The 22,825-nt window shown below is 41.7% G+C and overlaps 2 protein-coding genes across 3 annotated transcripts in view; one reads left to right on the top strand and one right to left on the bottom strand.

The window, feature by feature from the left end:
- Positions 1 to 1,069: 1,069 nt before the first annotated feature.
- tprg1l (tumor protein p63 regulated 1-like) lies at positions 1,070 to 15,041 on the bottom strand. The gene is made up of 5 exons (XM_069918539.1): positions 14,692 to 15,041; positions 11,583 to 11,674; positions 10,463 to 10,639; positions 5,928 to 6,081; positions 1,070 to 5,546 (listed from the first exon to the last, which is right to left on the bottom strand). Exons 1-5 carry the CDS (start codon positions 14,920 to 14,922, stop codon positions 5,352 to 5,354), a joined length of 849 nt encoding a protein of 282 aa, XP_069774640.1. The 5' UTR covers positions 14,923 to 15,041; the 3' UTR covers positions 1,070 to 5,351.
- Positions 15,042 to 15,263: 222 nt separating this feature from the next.
- LOC138754360 (multiple epidermal growth factor-like domains protein 6) overlaps positions 15,264 to 22,825 on the top strand; it is a 294,761-nt gene continuing 287,199 nt past the window's right edge. Inside the window, exon 1 of one of the 2 annotated variants that reach the window (XM_069918534.1) lies at positions 15,264 to 15,591. In XM_069918534.1, coding sequence (XP_069774635.1) covers positions 15,470 to 15,591 — 122 coding nt within the window. In that variant the 5' untranslated portion in view covers positions 15,264 to 15,469. The remainder of the gene's footprint in view (positions 15,592 to 22,825) is intronic. The other variant, XM_069918531.1, reaches the window with a different exon arrangement.

Below are 22,825 nucleotides of genomic sequence, written 5' to 3'. Positions count from 1 at the left end.
ATTCATGATGCGCTTGTCAACTTTATCCACTTTACTATCTTTCACCCCTACCTTAAATCTCTGGCAACAATCTCCCCTTTCCTGATCTGATTCCATATTGGGAGACAAACTACAGAAGTTTTCTACAAACTTACCAACTGGCAGTTACCTTCTCTCAATTCCTCTGACACATCTGCTCCCAGGATGAAGTCTCATTCCAGGACATCGCAATATCCTCCAAAAACTGCCATTAATTCAGCCCTTACCTATATAACTTTATTGCATGCACATCTCCCTTGACCCTCTCCACCCTGAGATGTAATAAAATTGTTTCACCTGCCATTCTACCAGCCTCTTGAGTCCAACATATCCTCCTGCAATCAGTTCTTCACTTCCATTGGACTCACTTTTCTGTTCTTCCCACCCCACTAATTGACACCTTGGCATTTACCCCCGTGACAAGAAATGCTACTCATGCCCACACCTCACCATTTGGGGCCCCAAACAGTCCTTCAAAGAGAAGTAACACCACACTGAATCTGCAAGAGTCAACAGCAGCATCCAGTGCTCCTGTTGTGGCCTCCAATATATCAGAGACTGGTTGCAGACTGGGAGAGTTTTCCTTCAGCATCTTTGCTCTGACCACTGAAATAACAGACCAATTATTTTAATTCCATCCCATTCCCACAGTGGCATGCCTTTCTCTGCCCTCCTGCCCTGCCAAACCCACAAACTGATAACATCCACCTGATAATTTCAGTTGGGCACTCTCCAACCAGACATTTTTTTTTCTTTCTACCTTTCCACACATATCCACCTATAATCTTAACTGTTAGCCTGTCTTCCTCTGCCTCCTCCTCCCACCTTTTTATTCAGGCATCTGCTTGCTTTTTGTTCATAACTGGAAAGGCTCAGGCCTGAAAGGCTGCATGATCTGAGTTTCCAGCACTTTTGTGTATTGCACTACAATCTCAAGGTCTGCAGATTTTCCTGTAAACTAGAATGGTACTTAACCCACATTGGATTAAAAAGATTTGTGAATAAAAATATTTAATAGCATTGTGCTCAAAATCAAACATCTTGTACCTAATTACCTGCTTATAATTTATTAGAAATTACAATTCATTTTATTATACATAAAAGCCATGTTAACTGAATAGCTAGGAATGCAATAAAGATGAAAATATATCATCAGGAGTCGAAGGTCACCACCACCCTTCAATAAAAATTGGGGCTTAATTGAAAACCAAATGTTGTGATTCCAACACAGGCTCTTGTCAATTGACCTTTCATGTTGTTCACTGCCTCCAAAAACATCTACTGGATCCCTTCCACCCTCTCCAGTTGCGATTTACACTTCTCTCCCATTTCTATATACAGGAGATCAACAATGATTACATATGATGTCAGTTTTATTTGTAATGGCTTTGAAATACAAAAATCATAAGTACTGGAATATATAAGAAAATATTATTACATGTGCATTTAACAAATGGTTGACTTTTTAAATTGACATCTAGCTAACTAAAAATGACCAAATAATTTGATAACCACAAGGTATTGAACTAATTTAGTCCTGATCCTCCACTTAAATTGATATTGGGGATTAGTAAGGTTAATGACTCATTTCTGATACATTTAATTTTTTAAATAATGAAACTTAGTACAAGAGCAGAAATTTGTTAGGTAATGTCAGTGAGTGATGCTAAATACTGTACCATGCGGATTTGTAACAATGAAATACCATTTATGTCAGTGTATAGGATGACTCTGTATAGGGCATCCTCTAGAATTTCCACCTAAAATGCAAGCTTTGAACAATATTCTTCGTATATGACGACCCCCCCCCCCACCCCCCACCAAAATCTGGACCTTACTGCTGTCCAGTGGATGCTATTAAAAACAAATCAAAATTTTAACACCAAATTACCCTGTAAAGTTTTTAATTTTATGAGTATATTTTAAAATAAACCAACATCAGCTCCTACAACAGGCCATTTAAAGCCTGTACCGAGCTAAAGGTAGTCGGACTGGGCAAATGAACCCCGCGAGGGAGCAGTGAGACTTTGTTGATAATTAATGGGATATTCGCAAGATTGCATCAGAGCCACCAGGAAGATAACAGCGGTGTTGAGATTTTGCTATCAAGGTTTGGATTTTAGACCCTGCGTACAAGCTACAAGCCAACCCTTAATTTTAAGGTGACATTTTTAAGTTTTGTGTCATTCTATATGCCGGTATTTACTGTATTATGGCTTTTAAGTATTGTGAAAAATTGACTTGTACTACTCAACAGCCAGTTACTCACCAACTATGTAAAAGGAGACTAAATACTGAAGTTTTTCTTCTGAAGGGGGTTAATGAAGGAAATGTTTCATTTTATAAAGAGATTCACTTTTATTCCAATAGCAGCCCACAACTTGTTATAAGTTTAATGATTTAAAGGCACAGCTACAATTTCCATTTCAGCAAGACATTTAAATTGCACTTTTGGTCATTTATGGTAGTTTTAACTGGTTATCACTTTTGCTTTATCTTTATAACTAAATTCTGCATGGTAGGTTTATAAATTGTGATTTTTTTTTTAAGAATGGGAAAGGTGAGATTAATGGCTGCAGGTATTCTGTCAAGTATTTTGTCGTCCAACTTTTGGTGACATTTGATTTGGATGTGGGAAGAGTATAATAAATTTATTTTTTTTATGAAGGATTTTAAATTTTCACACCAAGATCCAGTATCAAAATGGAACTGGGAACCCCAGTGAAAGGCACTGGTTAAAATGAGTAGTTAAGCCTTGCCACGTTGTCAGATATAAGGCTGTTGATTTTTAGCTGGCAATACTATTTTTCATTTTAATTCAATGCAATTTAAAGAATTAGTGCTGGTTGAATGAAAATAGTTTGTAATTCAGAAGCAGTCAATTGAATTACTTCTGTATCATGGTACCTGGCCATCAGCTCAGAGTATGGACAAAATGCTGTAGTGCAACTTCAGTAATTACATGCAGTTGCAGTTTTCTTTGGAAGTAATGATTAAATCAGTTCTAATTCATTCACAGGTATGGGAGCACTGCTCATACTGGATTTGTTATCCATCCTCAATTGTTCCCAAATTAAAAAGGCAGTTAAAAGTTGACAATCATGGTAAAATAAAGCAGATGTCAAGGATGACAAATTTCCTTTCCTGACTGATTTTTATGATCCAGATGGGGTTTTACAATAATTTCACATTTTAATTCTAAATTTATTACTAGAAATTAAATTCCCCCTACTATGATGGGATCCAAACACATAATTGGATTGATCATCCATAAAAACTGGTTGCTTCGTGCCTTTGGTTTGTTGTACATCACCTCAGTGCCAAACAGGCTGTTCATCCTTCAAGCCCCATATTAGAGATACTATTCACAACATCTGGGTTAATGTCAACCAAATCACACAGCTTTTTTTAAGGAAAAGATGACCCCTGTTTGTGCTAAATTTGAACCAGAATTCAAGAGCTGAAAGAATACTACAAAAACTCATCCCTTCTGTCAAAAAGACAGGCGATGTTATGAAACAGTAAGCAACTTTGACCAGTTTCCATTAGATGCAAAATGTACAAGAAGCAAGTCCATAAATAAACAACACCTACAATATCGGAGGGGAAGCTGCAACGATTGATTAGGAGAGATTGTTAGTAGTAAAGGGGCATCTGGTTTTGAAACGCAAGATAGGGAGCATTTAGGACCAGCATTCCTGTTCCTGATTAGGGAACCTAAGTTGACAAGGAATATGGAGGCTCTGGCCATGAAAAATGAGGGATAGGTCAGGTATAGATAGCTGGAATCAAGTGTGTTCCTTGTGGAGTATAAAATCAGGAAGGTAAAAAGGAGATGCAAGATAGGATTTTCCTTTGTCTGTCAAAGCATAGATTTTATAAATATATTAAGAATGGAAAGGTAACCAGGGAGAGAACACGTTCCCTTCAGGATCAATATGGTTTTACATGTTTGGAGGTTCAGGAGATGGACATGGTCTTAAATTAATATTTATTCAGTATATTTAACATGGAAGATAGGCAAATCATTTAAGATAATAGAAGTGTCTAGAAAGAGACATTACAAAAGAGGTGCTGACTGTTGTAGCGTCTCAGTTGGATAAATCCATGGGGCCCGAAGAATGTATTCTCAGAAACTACTAGGGCCTTGACAGAGATACATTAGCCAACAGCAACGTACTTGATGACTGGTGGGCGGTAATTTTGTGCCTTTATACAAGGGCTTTAAGAACAAGCTATGGAACTACAGAACAACGATGAGAAAGTTATTTGAAGGAATTCTTTGTGACATGACATAGCGTCATTTGGAAAGGTGACGATTGATTGGAGATTGCCATTATGAGAGAAATAATGTCTTACAAATTTGAGTGTTTGAAGAGGTGAACAAGAAGATCGACAAGGGCAGGGCTGTAGACATTATCTACACTGATTTTAGTAAAACCTTTTAAAAACACCCTAATTGTGGTTTGATTTGAGTACTTAAAAGACCTACGTGGTTGGCTTGTCTGGAACATAAGATCACAAGGGATCCAAAGTAATGTAACCAGTTGGAAACAAAATTGGCTTGGTGGTGGCACAGTCATCACAGTGGGAGGAATATTCTGACTGGAGGCCTGGGACCAGTAGTTTGCTACAGGGATCAGTGCTGGTTCCACTGTTATTCATCATCTACATTAAGGATATGGATGTTACTTAGAGGGTGGAGGCTTTTTTTTCCTCCTTGAATCATAAAAGTGATCCTTGAGCTTATATAAAATCACGAGAGGCAAAAATATGGTGAATGGCAAGTCTTTTTCCCTCATCCCGGTAGGAAAATCTAAAACTAGGGGACATAGAGAAGAAAGATTTAAAGACCTGAGGGTCATTTCCTATCCACAAGGTGTGTATGTGGAACCAATTCCAGAGGAAGTGGTAGAGGTGGGTACAATTACATTAAAAAGGCATTTGGACAGGAATGGTTCAGAGGGATATGGGCCAAACGCAGGCAAATAGGACTAGCTCAACTTGGCTAACATGGATGATTTAGTCCAAAAGACCAATTTCCTCGCTGTATTACTTTAGGAGAAGCGGGATTCTGTGCTAATCACTTTCCAATTGCAATGCTGCATTGTGTTGTATATAATATGCAATATTACAGAAGCAATTTCTTTAAAATAACATTGCATCACATGCTACAATCGTCTGCACTCTCATGGAAGAGTGCAATCTTATCCTGTTTTTCCAACTTAACAACATGCACCCAAAGTTGTCCATTTCCTGATGAAGACTGGAATGATGCAAGTTGAAAGGGTGCAGAGAAGCATTATCGAATACCATACAAGCTCCAGTCTTCTTTAAAATCCAATTGTTCCCCTTGACATTGAATAGCCCAGTTTAGCTTCATTGTTAATGAAGGACATTAGCCCCACGTAAGTCTGGATGAGAAGTGGCCTTTCCAAGATCAGCACTCCATTGGCCCGGCCTGGCAGTGGTGCTTCTTTGTGAGCCTTCTTCACCGCTTGGATTAGTTGGGTCTTAAAATTTCCCAGCTGGAAGATGATTTTAAAAAAATACTAATAAAGTCAGTCACTTTTAAAGCAGTCCACTAATATTTCAGTGATTTAAAAATGAATCAGTGCAATTCAATAACTGAAGGTAAATGAAAAATTTGCTTGAGGGTGAACTACATTTATGCTAAACTTAACACATAGCTAATTTTATGCAAGTACCCCAGCACAAATTATTTTTTACTGCTTAGAAACCAAGCCACAGAATCTTCATATCGAAATGTAGCGCCCCAGCAATAGGCTTATGAGACTAAAGATAGAAAGTCACTTGCACCACAGAATTCAGTGTTATTCTGAGCCATGTGCTCTGGTTAATGTCAGTTTGAGAGGCCTTCCGAATCAAAATGGCTGACCACTTCTTACCTGGCAGAGGGATGCAATCTTCTCATCTGCATTTGCCATGGGATGTTCAGTGAAAGTAGCATATGGCACATCAGTAGACCATGGATTCCAGCGATTTAGAAAGGATGGTGTTTCACGTTTGTCCCATTGAACCCGAATCCCATGTCCTTCTCTCCTGTTAAACCACACGATTTTAATGAATATATACTTCAATTATTTTCTCCCTTTTGAAAACAATTTTCTGCTTAACACAAGGAACAAAAGTACTCAAATCAAACCACAATTAGGGAACTAAAGTATGTGGTTTCACAGCTTCCAAATAAGACTGTGGGTAAAATGATAAAAGGATTTTGAAATAGACACAGGCATCTGTTAAGAAAAAACAGATACATGCTCTAAAATAGACTTTACCAATGAACATAACCTAGTGCAATTAATGTCTTTTTTTTCTAGTCAATACAAAAGTCTGTAGTATCTGCTATCTTAGAGAGTGAGTATGGTCAGTATCACCACACCTATTCACTCTGGGTTGAAAGGTGCGTGCTCCCTTCAAGTAATAATTGATCAGAGGCCAGTGATCACTATTGTGGAAATTTGGAACTGCAATTAAATACTGAAAGTGCAGAGCTCCAGTCTGAGTTGTTTTCCACCCATCCTAAGCTAGCTTTCAAAATTAATTAGCTAAGCCAAAATACATGGTGACTTCAACTTTCCAAAATGAGCTTTGAATTCAATTCTCAGAGATACCAATCAAGTATCACCTTTTGCATTTACTGGGTACTGCAAACTAGATTGGGAAGTGTTGGGGTAATAATACGTTTTTTATCTGAACTGGGATTTTGGCTCACAAACCACCTTGAACCAATTGGAAAATGGAGACATATCTGCAAGCAGCCAGATGTGATTAGGGTATTCTACAGTCCTTCACAATTGATAGAGTTAAAGGCTTTTGGCAACGTAGAAAAAGATCAAATATCATTGCAGCTGTTGCTGTCTTTCTTGGAGTTGTCACATAGTGTAGATAATATCCACAGAGCTTTCAGATGGATGAAATTAACACTGCAAATTGGGGAGCAGCTTGTCAGTCATTGGAAGGATGAATTTGCCGAGAACTTTCTCTGTGACAGACAGCAGCGAGACTGCTGTGATTATCAGAGACTTATGGAAGATGGTTTAAATTGTCACAATACCTAGTACAGTAATGGTTCTTCTGCAAAGAGATTAACAATTTATCTCTAACATTCATACAGCCATGTAAAGAGCACAATTTACAAGCTAGATGATTACAATGACAAAGCTGATCAATTAGTACTAAGGGCAGCATTATAGCACTGCTTCAGGTTCATTGGGAAGTTTGATGGCTTAAGGGTAGAAACAGTCTTTCAGCCTTCAAGTGATGCTTTCACACTCTTAAAGCCCCCTCTCCCCCAGGGGAGGAGAGAGAAGGTGTTTTAGGACGTGGAGCTTTCCATATAGGCACTTTCAAGCAGGAAAAATACCTGTCTGTAAAGGCAGAGGTTCTTTGCCCTCGCGCCTAAAATTGTACCTTTCTGAATGCACTGTGGCCAGCTCTGAGGCACTGATTCCAACCTTTCTTGGGGGAAGGATAATCTCCGCTGCATGACCTGAATGTACAGCCGCTGCAAGCCAGTGGTTAGGGGCAGGCTGATGATACTGTCAGCCCGCGATCCATCCCACTCACCCCTCTCCCTCGATGATCCCCTCAAGGCAGGGGGTGGCAGGTGGAAGCTATTGGGGCAGCGGGAGCCATCAGCAGGGGCTGGCAAGTTAGCGGGAGCTGTCAGCAGGGGCCGGTGGGAGACGTCAGTGCGGGCTGCGACAACCTTATCGGGCCGCTTCAGTCTTTAGGGCCGCTCTCTGCGGCTCAAAACGCAGCAGAGCAAAGACAATCTTCCCTACCCATAAATCCCCCACGCAGCTGGAACTGTTCTGGGAACCACAGAATGGTTCCAGCTGTGTGGGGGGAATTATAGGTAAGGAAGACAGCTATTGTTCTGCTGTATATTTATGACAGGTGGTGCTATGGCACCAGTCGCCCAGCCTCCATTAGCTCCAGAGGGCGCTACGAGGCACCTCTCGATATGAATGGGACGCTGGAGCAGCCTTTTAGGGCTGCTTTCTGAAAGCTATGTTAAATTTTAGATCCGCTCTTGTAGCCAGCCTCCAGGTGGAGGCCTGACAGGAAATGGCATTATGATAATTGACTTTCCGAAGCAGTGGGAAATGTAGATCAATTCCATCAGAAAGGGAAGTTCTGAGTTGCATTCACCACCTTCTGAGGCTCCTTCAGATCTTGAGCAGTGCAGCTCCCATTTTACACTAATAGATCCAGTAAGTATGGAGCACCTGCTGAAGTTGTTGAGGGACAGGAGGGACATGCCAGACTTCCTTAGCCTTTTAAGAAAGTACAGAGACCCCGACTTAAGATATTTCGAAGTTACAATAATCAGAATCCCTTTTGAATAAAGCCAAGTTGAGGTCTACCTGTATCATTGTGTTTGCTTTTCCTTCTCTGAAGGAAAAGCTTCCATCAATCAGCACACGCAGATCATCACCTAAACATCATCATTTCAGTGCTCCTCTTGTTGTGATGTCCAGGAAACGTGCTTTGATGGATTGCCATCACAGGGGTAAGAGAGATTGAAGAGGGAGAGAGTGATGGCAATCTGTGCACGCATTCCATACCACAATGCAGGTTGCAAGGTGACATTGCTGCCCAGCGCCACCTTGACCTCCCAGCAGCAGTGGGGAATCCAGCCTACTGGCAGGGACAAGGCAGAATCCTGCCTGTACAGGAAGACCCCTACTTACAATAATTTCTACTTACGAAATGAACCCCGGAACCGAACCCCATCGTTAGATTGGGGTCTACCTGTAGAGGTGTTGGTGTGCTTTCCTGACCATCACGTCAACGTGCTTGTTCCAGGTCAAGCCATTGGACATATTTATTCCCAATAACATAAAGCTACACCATTCATGTGAACATTCTGTTCCCTCTCCTGGAGTCTACATCTCCTTTGACTTAATAACTTTTAGAGAGAGGTTGTTAATCTCAACCCATCCTACTAGTCTTTCAATCTCTTTCCTGTATTGTCTCATCGGTTTTGATATTGGTTCACTAATATGATGTCAGCAAATTTGAAGATGGGGTTGGAATGATATTTAGCTGTTAAGTTGTGGGTATAGAGAGAGTATATTAGGGGACTGAGGAATCTTTGAGGAATGGCAGTTTTGACTGTAATCATGGAGGAGATATTGTTACCCATCTTCACTGATTATCCCATGACTCTCAAGATCAATGTGGAACGTTCAGGTTAGTATTGAGAACAGTGTCCATGCTCAGGGAGCACTAAGAAGTCCTGTTCAAATAGTCTCACAAGCCATCTACTCATCCACCCCATCAGGGACCACCTGCTTCATCTGTGGAAAAGATCTCACTCTGCTCTTATGGAAACAAATTATCATTGATCCCAATGGATTACTTGAGAAGATCAACTTTAAAAAAAAAAATTACATTTATGTCCAGGGCTTTTCTGATTTGTGCCACAGATTAAATTTTGAGTAAAAACAGAAAATGCTGGAGGATCTCAGCTGGTCTTATAGCATTTACAGGAGGTAAAGATAGATAACCAAAGTTTTGAGCAAAGATATAGTACTGACAGTAATATATCTTCACCTCCTATGGAGGCAGAGTTCCTCCAGCATTTCTGTGCCTTTACTACAATCTGCAAATTTTCGTGTTTCACTCAGATTTTGAATTCCTGCACAGAATTCACAGCAGATTAACAGGCCATTTAATCATCTCACCTTTCATACAAGATGCGAATAGCATTAATGGGTGATAAAGAGACATGAAGGAATGCGAAATATACAGCTAGCACAACTGTAGACTATTTCATGTCAGGTCTCTGCCTGGAGGCTGTCTATGAGCAGATCTAAAACTTAAAACTTGCCTTTCAAACAGCAGCCCACATCCATATTGAGAGAAGCCTTGAGGCTGCTCCAGCATCACATTCTTATTGAGAGGCTCCTCGTAGCGCCCTCCAGAGCCAATGGGGGCGGGGGGGTGACTGGTGCTGTAGTACTACCCATCATAAATACACAGCACAGTAATGGCTGTCTTCCCTACCAATAATCCTCCATGTAGCTGGAACCGTTCTCCGAGAAGGGTTGGAATTGGCGCCTTGGAGTTAGCTACGACGCATTCAGAAATGTACGTCTTTAGCCGCAAAGGCAAAATCCTCCACCTTTACAGACGGGTGTTTTCCCTGCTTGAAAGTGTCTGTGTTTAAAATCTCTTGCATCCAAGGGAAACTGACTTGCCTCAACCGTTATAGTAGCATTAATGTTCCACATTCTCAATCATTTGCTGGGCAAGGAAATCTTTCCCAAATTATATTGGATTTATTAGCGACTTCATTTATATTATGGCTGACGGTTTTACTATAACTTGCGTTATATTAGAACACAACCCAATGTATTTCCAAAAGACCGGTGCAGAAACATCAAATAAAACATTTTGCTACACTACTCACTTATTCAAAGACTTTGGAGGAAAAAGAAACTCCCCAATTGAAATGGTATCCACCGCATTCAGTGAAATTCGTACAACTTGCCGGCAGATAAGGTTGATGAAATCATATTTACAGAGGAGAAGTGATCGCTCAGATATTAACACCAGGCGTTCCTTCTCATTGTTCCAGTGGTCGATCCTATAACACAATGGAAAGATTCATTTGTAAAGTCCAGACATGTCATTCCAATTTTGAAACAAGAAGTCTTCCTCTCCTTCAATTTCACATTTTTCTTATGATCTTGGCATACACCTTGACAGATTTCCAATGCCACCCTCCATGCTTACCCAACACTTCACCAATGATATAGTTGGCAGTTGATCGGTCTGTGAAGAGTATCAGAGTTTCTGTGCCTAATGTGCATAATGCTAACTGCACATTTCCCAGAAATAGTTCATGTATCGTGTCGGCTACTATTCAGTGACTATAAACTCGTGATAAAAATCGAAAATAATGGAGATGGTGCTTAAACTTACTTTAGTACACTGCTCAGCTTATTCAGGACATTTTTGCTCTGAGTATGCTGAGTATTTCCGGCATTTGTTTTATTTCAAAATTTTGAGAAGTGCAGCATTTTGTTTTCACATTGGACAGATCATGAGCCTCTGGCAAAAGCACTTACACCCAAAGGAATTTAAACCAGTTTCATCCCACAAGTAATAGGTCCATCCAGGTGGTCTTCCTGCTGAGATTCGAATCCTGGGATGACCCCCTGTTTGAATTACATTTTTAAGGATATTAGGCTGGAGGAGTCAGACAGGGTCACTATCACAACTTCGCAATAGCAAAGATGTGAAATTCACAATGAAGTGTTGATCGTACTGAAACTGGCAATTCCTGAATGTCTGGTCAAATTGTAAAAGGTCACAAACACAATTTAATATTGCACACAAGTGAAAGCACTTAAATGGAAAGCAATTGTGAAACTTTACCACAAGATTGTAGTATGATCACATTACATTAAACTCTGCAAAATTTCATTTTGCAAGCATCAATGAACCATAATTATTCAATGTTTCTCACCATCAAATCCAAAGGAAAGCTGCTGGAATGTGAGCAGATTACAATTCTCATCACTTACTCTGTCAGCAGCCACACACTCTGAATACCTCCATCTTCTACTGGTATGGCAATAGATCGAATATCTGAAACAGCCTTTTCAATGGTCCCCGGCTGGAAGGAGGAGAGACTGGTCAGTAATAAATAGTGCCAAGGTCAACTTAATGATAGATTAAATGTTACTTTATAATATGCAAGCATCATAATTAATCTTCAATATCATGGGTCCTAGAGCTCACCTGATTTTTCTTTAGCTGAAGGAAACAAAAAAAATGACCAACATAAAATGTTGAAGGTGAGTGGGGGGGGTGTGAAGAGAGAGAGAATATATATATGCCTGCCAATTAAATATACTCTAATCCATCATGTTGTTGCATTCTGAATTCCATCTCATGGCAAATGGCCTATGAACATGGTTCTGCCTTTCTGAAATGAATCTGCCCAACTATCAAAAAGGTACTTAGTGGGATGGAATGTGGGGTGGGACAGGGGATGGATGTCACTGCCAAGGCATCAGCCCTGCTATCTAATAACATTTAAATAAGCACACCTTCTTTGTCCATCTTAAGACCTTAAAATATATAACACTTCTTGTATCCTTATAACATTGCATCTCCAATTCAGTATCATCACCAGATTTAGTCATCATATCTTCCATCTCTCCTAATAAATGTTGCTAGTTCACCTTCTTCCCAGGGTCAATACTAGAGGACCTCTGTCAAGGTTAGTGGAAGAAAATTTAGGGGCTCTCAAAGCTCTCAGGGTTGTATGTGATGTCATGTAAGTGAATGCTCAGGTTTTATGAAATCAGTGCTGGGTGCCTTGAATGCATTCCAAGGGTAGTGGTAGAGGCAGGTACAATAAGGACATTGAGGCACATAATGCAAAAAAAAAGGAGGGTTATGACCTGTTAGGGAGGGAATGGTTAAATTGATGCTGGGATAGGTTTATTTAAGTCTTCTGATAAACTTGAACATTTTCCATGAGTAAATCAAATTGAAATTAGTCAAGAAATTTTTGGTAGTTTCCCTATTGGGAGCTGCCCTTCCTTTTGCACTTACCAAGATTAGTGAAATGATAACTAATCCTGTACCCAAGTACACATTACTGGTATAGTTTCAGCTTTACACTATATATATGTGTGTGCGTGTGTGTGTATATGTGTAGATATAGATATATCTATATATATATATATCAAAAAGCATTATTCACTCCAAATTAAAACAACATGCATATTGCAACATTTATATCCAACAAGCAGATCCTTTATAAACACTTCAAGCAATAATGAAGAGGTGATAAATGTAGCTTTGTTGTCCTCATGCTGTGATAAACGTAATCGCTTTTGCACAGAATACTGTATATCCAATGACCTGTTTGGGTCAAACCCCACAGAGAAGAACATGACATTTTTGGTCAAGAAGCTGATATATGAACCTGAAATAGGATGTAGTGCAAATTGACTAGAATTTTACAATTGTTTAAATGAATATGGATTGCACAAATGAGACTTCTCATGCTAAAAATCATGCAGTTAATTGATCAAGGTGCTTAAAATGTATAGAATGGCATAGGGCAGAAATGTGGAAACTATTTCCTCTGGCGAGTGCATCACGAACAAGGGATTTAACTTTGAATTAAGCATTTCAACAATAAAAATCAAGTAATCTCTTGGCAAATGGAGCTTTCAAGACTGAGTTTGATAGATTTTGGTAAGTAAACACACAAACTGATATGAAATAACAAATGGAGCAGAAACAGATGCAAATCTGCCATGATCTAAAACAATGGTAGAGTACACCCAAGAGATTAGAATGTTGTCTGAAATAAGCTCAAAATTCCAAACACCACCCCCCCCCCCCCCCAGCAGCTGTCTTGTACTTTGAGGAAAGGCAGTATCATCTTCCCTTTATCAGTTTACTAATCTCTGCCTAAGAACCACTATACCAGGAATTAAATACAGTTATTAGGATAAAAGCAATCACACTATGATTGTCTTTAAACACCAATCAATAATTCAAACAGCATTATTGTCCTTCCTTTAAAACATCCCTACTCTGCACAGTCTGATACTCAAAGCCATTGCTAGAAGTAAAGGCCACCAATTATAGCAATTTATTTAAAAAAAAGCAATCAGTGAACAAGGTGCTAACTGGAAGTGCTCACCCTTCAATCCCATGTGAAGCTGCTGTTTCTCCACCCAGAATTTGTGTATGGTTTAAAAGCAGTGGTTTTTAAATTTTTCTTTCCACTCACATACCACTTTAAGTAATTCCTCCATCATAGGTGCTCTGTGATTAATGAAGGATTACTTAAGGTGTTATGCGAGTGGAAAAAAGTTTGAAAACCACTGTTTAAAGGGATTAAAAACATGGGCACAGCATATTCAAGGTAAATAAAAGTGCAGAATAAATTCATATTGATTATATTAAATGTGATCAGATGGATTTTTTTTTAAAAACCCAAAAGATTAAGCAAACTTTGATTGCTCCAGACAATAAACATCCCTTAAGATAAATAGAGGACTGTATAGGACAGTTAAATGTAGTAGTTAGATCACCAAACTTGCATCCCAGCAACTGGGACAAGCACAAGTTCTGCCAAAAAACTGTAGTCCCAAATGGTTGAATGCAACATTTGTGAATCTGAATACAATTTAGTGTTGCTAATAAGCCAAATACACAAAATGGGAACATGTACAAACAGAAACGTAAAAGTAGAGATTTGACCAGTTACAGATTTGAGCATTTAAATACAGCCCTCTGATGTGGACAATACATAAACATTGATAAACTAAACATAAATAAGTTAACCAGACACAGGTAACTAAGGGTCTAGGCAGTGGTTCTCAACCTTTTCCTTTCCACTCACATATCACGTTAAGTAACCCCCTTACAAACTACAGAGCAAGGTACGGCATCCTATGTCATATACACTCAATGGTTAGTAAGGGATTACTTAAATTGGTGTGAGTGGAAAGAAAAAGGGTGAGAACCACTGATAGCCAATTAATCCTGAACATGTTGATGCAACTAACATTCAGGTTCTATTTATATAGAAACAAATATTTGAGGGATTTATAGAACAGCAGGCTAATGTGGCCTGGAGGGGCCGGGCTCCTCGGCTGTTACCCTGAACACGAAGTAGTCCTTGATCCTGGCCTGCAGCGTGGGATCCTTCACACTGAACGGAGTCAGGGTCTCGACGCCGTAGGCCGCGGGGACCGTGCCCTCGGTGCGGTTGAGCGTTGCCGCTGCCTCATCGGGAACCGGCTGGGCTCCGGCCGGGAAGCCCGGGGCCACTAAACCCTCGGTCGGAAGCACAGCCGCGTCAGGCTCCACCGAATCGTTCATTTGCAGCATGTCAGCGGAACAAGGAGCGAGAATGGACCCGGGAGCGAGCGAGCAAGAGAGCGGCGGCGGCGGCACCAGCGCCCACAGCGCAGCCCGGACTGGGCGGGATCAGGGGTGGAGGCAGCCGATTGGTCCGTAGCCATCAGGGCGAGGTAGACGATTGGTCCGTAGCCACCAGGGCGAGGCAGCCGATTGGTCCGTAGCCACCAGGACGAGGCAGCCGATTGGTCCGTAGCCAGCAGGGCGAGGCAGCCGATTGGTCCGTAGTCAGCAGGGCGAGGCAGCCGATTGTTCCGTCGCCAGCAGGGCGAGGCAGCCGATTAGTCCGTAGCCAGCAGGGCGAGGCAGCCGATTGGTCCGTAGCCAGCAGGGCGTTTCAGCCGATTGGTCCGTAGCCAGCAGGGCGTTTCAGCCGATTGGTCCGTAGCCAGCAGGGTGAGGCAACCGATTGGAAGAGCCAAGCCGCGTCACTGGGCTCGAGCATGGAGTGGAGATAGTAGTCGGCGTTCCTTGCGATCAGCCCTTCTCCGCCCTTGTCCTGCTCGGAGCGCGGCCGATGGAGGAGGAGGAGAAGGAGGAAATCACAGCACAGGTGAAGCTGTGCACAGAAATGCTGGAGAAACTCAGCCGGTCCGCAGGAGATAAAGACCAAATAGAGCATGACTGCCTAGCCAACAGGTGGGCTGGGAATCCTGGCCAGTTCTGCTGCCCTGCACCCCAGGTGTCTTCTTAAAATCGCACTCACCCCTTCAGCTGGCAGCTCCTTCCACAGTCCCCCTATACTGTGACGTTCCCCCTAAATTTCCCCCATGTCCTCTGGTGGAAAAAGCGTACTTGCATTTACTCCATTCCGCTCATAATTTGGGATGCCTCCCCTCATTTTTCCACACTCCAGGGAATAAAGTCCTAACCTGTTTAACCTTTCCCCGTCACTCAGTTCCTGAAGTCCTGGCAACATCCTCGTAAATTTCTGCACTCTTTCAGTCTTATTGATATCTGTAGTTAGATGACCAAAACTGCACACAATGCTCCAAAATTTGGCCTCACCATTATCTTATATACTGGACCAAAGCCTTCCAACTCCTATACTCAATGAAGGCCAGTGTGCAAAAAGCTCACTTTTCATCCTGTGACACCACTTTCAGGGAATTATGTATCTGAATTCCCAGATCCGTCCATTCTATTGCACTCCTCAGTGCCCTAGTATTTATGTGTTACCCTTTCCTAATTTGGTTTGTCCTTCCAAAATGAAACATCTTACCCTTGTCTGCATTAAATTCCATCTGCCATTTTTCCAGATGGTCCAGATCCCTCTACAAGCTCAGAAAGACTTCCTTGCTGTCCACAATGCCTCCAATCTTCGTGTCATCAGCAAACTTGCTGATCCAATTTAACACATTATCATCCAGATAATATAGATGACAAAAAACAATAGTCCCAGTACTGATCAATAAGGCACACCATTAGTCACAGGCCTCCAGTCTGAGAAGCAATCATCTACTACCACTCTTTGGCTTCTCCTGTATAGCCAATATCAAATCTAGTTTACTACCTCACCATGAATACTGAGTGTCTCAACTTTCCTGACTAACTTCCCATGTGGGACCTTGTCAAAGGCCTGAGTCCTTTGTCAAAGTATGACCACGTGGATGTCTGAATAAAAAAGGTAGGAGGAGGAGCACAGGCCATAGGTGGACATGGAGGAGGGCTGGAGAGAAAAGCTGAGAATTGATTGGGGGGGGGGGGAGTTGTAAATGCAGAGCTGGAGGAAAGGGGGCATAGGGAAAGAGACAGAGGAGGAGGTACAGGAGACCTAAGACTAGTATCCAGAGGCACAAGGGCAACTTCCCGTCTGCTATCAGATTTCTGAATGACAATGAATTACAAACACCAATCAGCCAAACTTTCTCCTATTTTCTTGTACTAATTATTTATTTTGAAAAATAATGTATAGCAATATTTTTACTGTAATGCTGCCACAAAACAAATTTCATGACATGTTTTTGACTATAAATTTTGATTCAGGATTGGGGGAGGGGGTCCAACAGAAAATGATGTTAATTACATTTGGTTGGAGGGTGCCCAGACTGAATATGAGGTGTTGTTGCTCCAATTTGTGGGTAGTCTGAGTTTGTCAATGTATAAAACCATGAATGGACATTTTGGCATGGGAATGGGGTAGGGATTGTAAATGGTAGACCACCGGGAGATCTCTGCTATTACAGAGGACATAGCAAAGGTGCTCATTGAAGTGATCACCCAGTCTATGCCCAATCTATCTGATAAAGAGACCATAAAGGGAGCACCAGATGCCAAAGATGACCCCTGCTGATTCACAAGTGAAGCGTTCCTTCACTTGGAAGGGCTGTGTGGGGGACCCTGAATGGTGGTGAGAGAGGTGATGTGGTCACAGGGATAGATACCAAGTGGGCTATTGGTTGGAAGGGAAGAATAGATGAGAGAGTCAAAGAGGTAGTGGTCCCAATGGAAGGTAGAGAGGGAAAGATGTGTCTGGTGGTGGGAAATTTCTGCCACCTACAATGGGATCCCACAGTGGCAACCCATTTCAATTCTCTGTTGCCTTCCTATCTATGACTTCTTGGCTGTCAGTCTATGCTCACCACAACCTTTTTTCACTCCTCACCCTATCTTTTTTTCAAGAATCTGAATATTTTGCTCATTCTTCGATGAAGCCCTTAGCTCAAAGTGTTGGGTTTTATATCTTTACCTCTTATGGACGCTGCAGAACCTGCTGAATTTCTCCAGCACTTTAGTAGCGTAGCTGAAGGAGGGGCAGGGCTGAAAGATGGGTGAAGCTGAAGGATGAGTGAAGCTGGAAGAGGGGAGGGGCTGAAGGATAGGCAGGCTGAAAGAGGGGTGGGGCTGAATGAGGGGAGGACAGAAGGAGGGGTGGAACTGAAGGAGAAGAGGGGCTGGAGCTGAAGGAGAGGAAGGGTTAAAAGGGGTGAGGGCTGGAGGAAAGGTGGGGCTGGCATGGAGAGGCTGGAGGATCTGGAGGAGCAGGGCTGAAGGAGGACAGGTTGCGAACCAGGAGGATGAGATGTGAACCAGGAGGACAGGGTGGGAACCAGGAGGACAAGGTGGCGACCAGGAAGATAGGGTAGGAACTAGGAGGACTGGGCAGGGTCCAGGAGGAACAGGCAGGACAAAATCCTGCTGAATCTAGGGGATTAGGGCGTGAGTAGCTTTAGTGTGAAATGGGGTTCATTTGATGTCAGGCAGGACTGACTGTGTCCCAGATTGAGATGGAAGAAATATAAACAGAAAATGCTGGAAGTATTCAACAGGAGAAGCAGCAAGTATGGGAAGAGAAATGGTAAGGTAATGATTGTCTTTCATTTATATCTGAACTGCAGTTCTGCATCACAGCCTGGTTTGGTGATTTAAGTGCTGAGTGTTGCAGAAGACTGCAGATGGTAGGAAATGTAGCCAGTTCCATCACAGGCTCTGGCTCTCATCTATTGAAGAGCCAACATTGTAAAGAACCCCCATCACCTTGGTCACAACCTCTTCTCACTGATGCCTTCAAGTATTCAAGTAGAAGGTACAAAAGCCAGCAAAGCAGACCTAGAATCAATGGAGCCATGATACTAATGTTGTCAGTTTTAAGAGAAGGTGAGAAATTGATGCCAAATTACTGAGACTTATGAAAAATCAGATTGGGGATTATTGGAGTTTACTGGCATGTCTAAATTTGTTGATGATAGAAAGCCAGGACCCAGGAGGCAGGATGAATTATGAGAATGCCAAGAGGGATGTAGACAGGCTAAGTGAATGAGGATGAGATGGATGCAGTTCCATGTGGAAAATGTGAGGTCATCCACTCCAGAGGTTAAATTGTTAAAAGGCCAGATGTAGGAATGATGTTTCCCTGATCAGTTATTACGAACCAGGGATCACAGTGTCAAAGTAAGAGGTTGGCTCTTCGCGATACAGATTTAAGTAATTTTTTCACCCAGATGAGCCCGAGGTTCAGTCAGTGAAACAAGAAAATCTGCAGATGCTGGGATCAAGTGCAATACACAGAATTGCTGGAGAAACTCAGAAGGTCCTGCGGCATCCATAGAAAGTAAAGGGTAACCAACGTTTTGGGCCTGATCCCTTCTGTCAGGAATCTGGTAAAACGGGTTGAAGCCTGAATAAAAAGGTAGGGGGAGATTGGAAGTGGAAGGGGGATTAACACAGGGTAACATGTAAGTGGCTGCAAGTGGGAGGTTAGAAGTAAAAACTGAGAAGTGATTGGAAAATGGCAGAGGCTTAGAAGAGGAGCTCTTTGATAGGAGAGGGAAAGGAAGGGGCAGAAAGCTGGAAGAAATGAGCCTGGGAAGGGGGTATGGAAAGAGAGCCTGGGGGAAGGGGGGTTAATTGACATTGGAGAAGTTGATATTTATGTTTTTTTGCATAGAATTTACATGACTTTTCTGTTCTGGTGTTTCCCTATCTTCCTGGAGTGGCTGTTCACACAGGAACAACCAAAATTCCAAATATTTAGATCACACTGCGAATTTAGAATGAAAGTGCGGTATTTTCATAAATTGGACCTCCTATTCATTAGCCCGTTGTTCATGGATCGCCCGCAGTTCAGTTTAGATCACAGTCGATCCATGAAAATTACTAGGGGTTGAGGAGGTGAAATGCCGAAATGGGAATGAGTCCTTATTCCTGCTCCAAATTTTTTACACAGACTGTGTTCCAGGAAATTTGGAATAATTTTCTGAACCGCAGCAGCTGTATAGAAGACATATGGTAATTGATGCTGTCTGCTGAGACAGAATTGTTCTTCCAATTTGTGGTGACCCATATTTGGCATTACAATTGTCCTTGGACACACATATCAGTATGGCATTGTTGTGTGAAATGAAAATAGTTGGCCACTGGAAATTCTTGCTGTTGTAACTGACAGAGCAAAGGTGTGAGGTTCAGTAACTGAGTATATTCAAAACAAAATTTGATCGATGTTCGAATATTAAGAGGATATAGAATTATGGAGTTGATATTGGAAAGTGGTAAAGGTTTGGTCATTATCTTATTGAATGTGATGCCCTGGTTTATACCTGCTTCTATTTCTTATGTCCTTGGAAATGATGCTGAAATGCAGTTTTGCAAAATTTTCGTACAGATTTATTTTAGGCTGAGGGATATTGAGTTTGGGAATGAAAGTTTATTGTCATATTAATAAATATGACAATAAATAAATATAAATAATATACAGATGCACAGAAATTTCTTTCTTGAGGCAGTCACATGGATTCTTAAGACACACCAATAATTACAGTATAAATTAAATTACAATGTGCAAAGACTGTAAAGGAAAGATAAGTAAATATTCACAGTTGCAGTGGGTGTTTTGAGAGCATTTTTTGATGGTGTCTGAATAGTTGATGGATTGGGTTAATGTAGTATAGGAAGATTCAAGAGAAAAATCATCTTGAACCTAGAGATGTTGGACTTCAGGCTTCTACACTTTTTCATTAAAGGTAGTATTGAGAAGACCAAGATAATGGGGATTTGTTTTCATGTTAGCTGCCCTCTCGGGACAGCGCCTGGCATGTCTTCAATGGTTGGGAGATCATGCCCATCATGGACTTCATTGGGTTTGCCACTTTGAACCATAGAATATTACAGCTCTGAAATAGGTCCCTTTGGCCCTTCTAATCTGTGCTGAACCATTTTTTTTGCCTAATCCCATTCACCTTCACCCAGTCCATGGCCTTCCATACCTCTCCCATCTACATACCTGTACAAATTCTTCTTAAATGTTTTTTTGCAGCCTTCTGTATTCTGGGATACTCGAGTTTCCAAACCAGACTGTGATACAACCAGTCAATAAACTTTGCATATGACACCTTCAGAAGGTTGACAGAGTACTTGATGACAAGCTCCTGTATATAGTTGATGTTAATTTATGTGTTTGGTGTTTGTGTGCCTTCTTCATGGAGGACATAGTGGAGGAGCTCTCCTTTCTCATGCCAGGAGATGTCTTCTGATACGTGGAGTCCTGGGAAATTGAAGGTACTAACCCCATTCCACTGCAGCCTTCCAATGAAGACAGGTCCTCACCCACCTCCTCCTAAATTGCAGAATTCTATTTTAAAATGATGAGAAAAGCTGCAAAGCACTTACCAACCAATTTGTTTACTTTCAGACTGAGGGCAAGTGATTTGTGAGAGAAAATTGGTGAGCTGGCAAGATGGATAGGAGTGAGTGAAGGGGGAATCAGAGGAAGAATAGCAAGAAATGATGATGTTGAGGAGGAAGGAAGGATTGAGACAGAAAAAGATAGTGGGAAACATTAAGAGACGAATGGGCACAAAAACAACCAGTGAGATAAAGAAAGTATGAGGAGAGAGAGCAAGAAAGCAAACCATTTAATAAGCATTATTTTAATTTACTACTTATTATGACTCTCACATGACCCATAGTGGTTTTCACTTGAAAAAATAATGGCCCTAACCCAATTAACAGTTTATCACTACAGTAAAAGTCCAAAAATCTGAATGCCAGAAATCCAGACCACCCAAGAACCCGGACTCTCAAACCTTTTAAATTTAGTGGGTTTTTGTGTGCATGCAAAAGTGCCACAGATGGACAGTAGCAAAAAGTGACCATGCTTAATACAGGTCATCTTATCACCAAGAAATTCATTTTACTTTTTTTTTACAATGTTCATTTTTAAATATAATTTCAAGCATTACTGTACACCGTCTTTTTTCGCATTGAAAACATTTTATGTTTACATTTTGTTCGTGTTTATTTTTCTTTAATACTGCTCGTTTTGATAAATGAAGCATGGTGTGTTTGCTAATGCGTAAAATATCAAAGTTTACTTGTTCAACTCTTTATTCCTCCTTAAATTAAAATTTTAAAAATACTTCCCTGAGAATCCCTGAGCAGTCTGGTTTTTCAGACTTCTACTGAATATGATTGATGTTAATTTATGTTGACACTAGGGGGCAGCAGATCCTGAGCAAACTTCAAAATCAGCAGCAGAGCAGTGAAGAACCTTGGAAAGGTTAAACGCAATTAAATCAATAGTCTCCAGAATGGAGGACCATCGCCTTCCCAAGATTTGTTCTATGGCGAGCTCTCCACTGGCCACCGAGACAGAGGTGCACCAAAGAAAAGGTACAAGGACTGCCTAAAGAAATCTCTTGGTGCCTGCCACATTGACCACCGCCAGTGGGCTGATATCGCCTCAAACCGTGCATCTTGGCGCCTCACAGTTTGGCGGGCAGCAGCCTCCTTTGAAGAAGACCGCAGAGCCCACCTCACTGACAAAAGGCAAAGGAGGAAAAACCCAACACCCAACCCCAACCAACCAATTTTCCCCTGCAGCCGCTGCAACCGTGCCTGCCTGTCCCGCATCGGACTTGTCAGCCACAAACGAGCCTGCAGCTGACGTGGACTTTTTACTAAATCTTCGTCCGCGAAGCCAAGCCAAAGAAAGAAAACAACCACCTGAAGAAACACACAAAGATCAGCGTATACAGAGCCGTTGTCATACCCACACTCCTGTTCAGCTCCGAATCATGGGTCCTCTACCGGCATCACCTACGGCTCCTAGAACGCTTCCATCAGCGCTGTCTCCGCTCCATCCTCAACATTCATTGGAATCACCAACATCGAAGTACTCGAGCTGGCAGAGTCCTTAAGCATCGAATCCACGCTGCTGAAGACCCAACTGCGCTGGGTGGGTCACGTCTCCAGAATGGAGGACCATCGCCTTCCCAAGATCGTGTTCTATGGCGAGCTCTCCACTGGCCACTGAGACAGAGGTGCACCAAAGAAGAGGTACAAGGACTGCTTAAAGAAATTTCTTTTTGCCTGCCACATTGACCACCGCCAGTGGGCTGATATCGCCTCAAACCGTGCATCTTTTTTTAAAAATTTT

The sequence above is a fragment of the Narcine bancroftii genome, chromosome 2 (genome assembly GCF_036971445.1).
Source record: "Narcine bancroftii isolate sNarBan1 chromosome 2, sNarBan1.hap1, whole genome shotgun sequence".
Lineage (NCBI taxonomy): Eukaryota > Metazoa > Chordata > Chondrichthyes > Torpediniformes > Narcinidae > Narcine > Narcine bancroftii.
Note: the sequence above shows the minus strand (reverse complement) of the source record. Positions and strands in the feature narration are given on the sequence as shown.